Below are 4,684 nucleotides of genomic sequence, written 5' to 3' on the forward strand. Positions count from 1 at the left end.
ATTTTGATTGAGCTATGGAAAATATTACTACTAGTTTCTATGTATACGTAATTGCGTATATATGCGCGTGTGTGTATACACACACATATATACATACATATCTAGTAAGGAAAAAGATGAGGACAGTGTAGACACCTCCCAAACGGGGCACTGCCATACAGATTGATCACTGTTTGTTTGTTTGTTTGGTTGTTTGCTTCTTAAACCATGATCGTGGATATTCCCATTGTAGGGAGGTAGTCCCGAACAGGCAGAAATAAGGCCCAAACACGTGGTACATGGGACCATGGTATTAATACGGCAGGGACAGTCGCCGTGCAAGATGATGGTCGGCGATGTGGGCCAGTGGCATAAGAAGTCATTGGTCTAGGAAGGTTGTACGGGGTCTTGGTCTGGTTAAACATGAGAAGTTATTGGACCAAGGGACTAATAAAGGAACAGTGACATGTGAAGTCACTGGTCCAAGTAGTTTGTTCGGCAATGATAAGGCCGAATAGGAGGAGAGCTCCTGAGAGCATCTCCAACCCATACTCTATTTCTCCATTTTGGAGGAAAAACATTCTCCAACCCATCCTCTAAAACTCTCCTCCATTTGGGAGGATGAACTTTGATCCTCTAAATATAGAGGATGAAGGAAAAAATAGAGGATCTCCTCCAAATATGTGTTGGAGTTGAGAAATAGAGTGTTGGGTTGGAATTGAGATAAATAGTACAATCCTCTAAATCTACTTTTCAAATAAAATAGATTAATTTGATCATCTCAAATAGAGATTTGGAGGGCGTTGGATTGGAGATGCTCTGAGAAGACATTGATCTAAGTAATTGATAAAGGACCAATTACATTTGAAGTAACTAGTCCAGGCAATCTATTCGGCCGAAGAGATAGCCGAACAAGGAAAGAACTCCAATCAAGTATTGGAGTAGAGGGAATACTTTAGAAGGTTCCAGGACAATGGTGTTCCGTAAAGGAATGGGATCCCGAGAATATAGGATCTGGGAAAGATACCCAACAGGAGTGGGATGCTCGGCCAGTTATGGAAAAGAGTTCTAAAAGGACTAAGGTAATGAATTGATAAGGAAACGAGAATCCAAGATATCCTGGGTATCCTATACAAGATAGAAATCCTAGGGCGATAGGGATGCTTGGGCAGCAAGCATCTATGAATCTACAAATATGAGGTAAACCTAGAGGTAAAAGGTACGCAATACTTTGCATTCATATTGTTCTTCTACTGATAATTAGGGTTTTATCTAGTACGTGATACTAACTTAGACATCGGAGGGCCTTTGCCACGAGAGGCAAAGGTGTGCTCACCCCCTGTCTGTTTTGCAGATTAGGGTTCCGACGAAGGCATTAGGGTTCCGATCGAACAGCACGGGTAAGTTGGAACAGCTACAGTGTTGTTCTAGGTACTATTCATTTTTCTCCACCTACAATTAGTGCCGTCTGTGGGAAACGATAGAGTTCTCTTTAAAGTATGACCATGGTGAAAGAAAATCCAACAACACCGCTCGATCCAAAGAATCTGCAAGATGGAGGAGGAGATAAATCTCCACTAGGGACTCTGAAAAAGCCCGAAGGCGGACATAAGAGGACCACGAGTAAGGGCCACCACCTTGCTGATCATAACAACTCCAAGAGTAGGGAAGGAAGGATGGCCTCAAGGTCCACAAGAAGGAGTAAATCCCACTGAAGGGAAGAGTGGGTTGCACATTCAAAAAGTGTGCACTACAGTGAAGATCTCCTTGACAACAAGAGGCAAGAAATCGAAGAATATGCTCGTCTGATCAAGAAACGAGAGCATGAGATCCGGGAATTGGAACGGATCCGGGAACACCCAGAGGACTCTGGACTTTCACAAAGAAACTCCAGGGAAAATAGGTATGCTATGGTGAAACACAAAAAGGCTCCTTCACGAGGAAGAAAAAGTAGGAGCTGAAGTCCCACCCCAAGGCGATATAGAGCTTCTCCACAAAAAGAGAGGAGGCGAACACCAGTGCGGCAGAGGGCTTCTTCACAAAAAAAAAGTAGCAGGAGCATTAGTCCCACTTTCGAAGAGGGGGAGACTAGGAAGCACCACAGGGAAAGGTATGAGAGACTTGAATCTGATTGGAACAAGGCTGGGGCCCATAAGACCAAGGAACGAGAAGACGGGACCATGTCTGCACGAGATGCAGCAAGGCAAGCCCTGAGTAACATAGCAGCTTACCCCTTTGCAAAGAGGTTACAGGATGCACGGCTACCAAGCAGAGTGAAGCACGGTGCGTTCATCCTTTACGAGACGAATGCGGACCCCGTTGCTCACATACAACATTACCAACAGGCTATGTTCATGCATGTTGGGGATGATGCCATCATGTGTAAGATGTTCCCTCCGAGCTTGGGGAAGGTAGCCCTATCCTGGTTCCATAAGTTGGGACCACGCTCCATACGAGGCTGGACGCAGCTCGCCGAAGAGTTTACTGCTCGGTTCTTGATGAGTAGGAAAGCCCCCAAAACATTTGAAAGCCTCTCCACGATGAAACAGGGGGAAAGCAAGCCAATCAGAGATTACGCTAAGAAATATTGGGAAACTTTCAATGAGATTGAAAGCTGCAGCGAAGAATATGCGATTGCTACTTTCAAAACTGGCCTGCCTATTTGGGGAGAGCTACGCCGGTCATTAAATATGCATCCGGTAGCAACGTTGGCTAGGCTAATGGAGCGAATTGAGCAACATGACAGAATGGAGGATGACATACTTCAAGAAGATGGCAAGTTGGCTACCGAACAAACCAAGGGGCCTGCAAAGAAGGCAGATAAATCAGAGCCCAAGATTTATAGGGAAAGGAAAGAGCACGGGCAAGCTAAGAAAAACCCATACAAAGAAAAACTAGCACCTGATCCTAAGTCCTTCTTTTCAATAAATACAGTTTGGAAAGAACCAATTTATAGGATTCTTTATCGAATAAAGAATCAACCCTACTTTAAGTGGCCCCCAACCCTGGCAGGAAATAAAGATGCAAAACGGGCTACGAATTAGCACTGCAGCTACCACAAGGATTGGGGCCATATGACTGAAGGCTACGAGATGTTTAAAAAGCACCTTGATGATTTGGTCTCTCAGGGCTACCTTAAAGAATTTATCCAGGAAGATCCCAAGGATAAAGAAAAAGCAATGGAGTTGGATTACGAACAAAATCCAAGGGGCATAATCCATATGATACATGGATTGGCCGAGTCTTATATGAGAAATGAGGTGAGACTGCTCCAGAGGCAGATTTAGCATGACCAACATGTAATGCGGTTGGGGAAGAAAAGAGGACATGACGAAGAAGCATGCAACGAGGGCATAATTTTCACGGATGAGGATCTGGGAGGAGTCTAGGTACCACACAATGATGCTTTGGTCATAACCCTATGAATTGGGGAATATGACATGGAAAGAATCCTGGTAGACTCAGGAAGCTGCACCGAGGTGCTGTACTACGATGCATTTAAAAAGTTGGGATTGGCACAAGCAGATCTGGTACAGTCAGTAACCCCCTTGGTCGGATTCGGTGCAGGAGTAGTTTGGCCATTGGGCAAGGTAACTTTGCCTGTTCGGGCAGGGACAGTAGTACTGCAAACTGACTTCCTAGAAGTAGATGTGCCATCTTCCTATAACGTGATTATAGGAAGAACTTGGTTACACACAATGAGGGTAGTTTCTTCCACCTACCATTAGATGGTAAAATTTCTTGGGTCCAACGGGGTTGAAAAAATCCAAGGCAATCAGAAGATATCACAACAGTGCTTGATTTCCACCATCAAAAGAGTCCCAAAGGCCCATCATGTTCATACGGTAGAAGTATCGGATCAACCGACTATCAAGGACGTCGGAAGAAACCCAGCAGAAAGAATAGTTGAAGGCTTAAAGAAAATACAGATCAACGAAACTGATCCTGATAGGTATTTTCTAATTGGGGAATCACTGCCAGCTGAGGAAGAAGTCAAGATGGTGAGTTTCTTAAAAGAACATGTTGATGTGTTTGCATGGATACCAGAGGAGATGCCCGGTGTAGACACAGATGTGATCTGCCACCACTTGAACGTAGATCCACAGCATAAGCCAATCATTTAGAAGAAAAGTAGGGCAGCCGTACAACATGTTGAAGCTGTTATTGAAGAGGTAGATCGTTTGTTGGAAGCCAAACCAATAAGGGAGGTTTACTATCCGAAGTGGTTATCCAACACTGTGGTGGTGAAAAAGAAGAATGGAAAGTGGCGTGTCTGTGTGGATTTCACAGACTTGAATAAAGCATGCCCAAAAGACAGCTTCCCTCTTCCGAGAATTGACTAGTTAGTAGATGCCACTACTGGATATGAGCGAATGAGTTTCCTCGACGCATATCGGGGATATCACCAGATTGCCATGTTTGGGCCTGATTAGGAAAAGACTTCCTTCATTACACCACGAGGATTATATTGTTATAGTGTCATGCCCTTCGGGTTAAGAAACGCAGTGGCAACATACCAAAGACTCACAACCATCATGTTCAAAAAGCCCTTAGGTAAAAGCATGGAGGTTTATATTGATGATTTGGTGGTGAAAAGTAAGACCAGACAGGGACACATAGTAGACTTGAAGGAGGCCTTCGGAATCTTGAGGAAATACAAACTGAAGCTCAATGCCTCGAAATGTGCGTTTGAAGTTGATTCTGG

General features: G+C 44.3%; 1 protein-coding gene across 1 annotated transcript; it reads left to right on the forward strand.

Annotated features, from left to right (window-relative positions):
- Positions 1-2,159: 2,159 nt before the first annotated feature.
- On the forward strand, positions 2,160-4,103 carry LOC131317395 (uncharacterized). Its single transcript, XM_058346951.1, has 3 exons — positions 2,160-2,890; positions 3,505-3,569; positions 3,961-4,103. Exons 1-3 carry the CDS (start codon positions 2,160-2,162, stop codon positions 4,101-4,103), a joined length of 939 nt encoding a protein of 312 aa, XP_058202934.1.
- The last annotated feature ends 581 nt before the right edge of the window (positions 4,104-4,684 follow it).

Source organism: Rhododendron vialii, chromosome 2a (assembly GCF_030253575.1).
Source record: "Rhododendron vialii isolate Sample 1 chromosome 2a, ASM3025357v1".
NCBI classification, from domain to species: domain Eukaryota; kingdom Viridiplantae; phylum Streptophyta; class Magnoliopsida; order Ericales; family Ericaceae; genus Rhododendron; species Rhododendron vialii.

Bases quoted from the DNA above. Each gene is read 5' to 3' on its own strand.
- LOC131317395 (XM_058346951.1), top strand. From the start codon at position 2,160: ATGTCTGCACGAGATGCAGCAAGGCAAGCCCTGAGTAACATAGCAGCT. The intron at 2,891-3,504 runs GTCCTTCTTTTC...TGGCACAAGCAG, and splicing joins AAACTAGCACCTGATCCTAA to ATCTGGTACAGTCAGTAACC. The intron at 3,570-3,960 runs GTAACTTTGCCT...AATCACTGCCAG, and splicing joins TAGTTTGGCCATTGGGCAAG to CTGAGGAAGAAGTCAAGATG.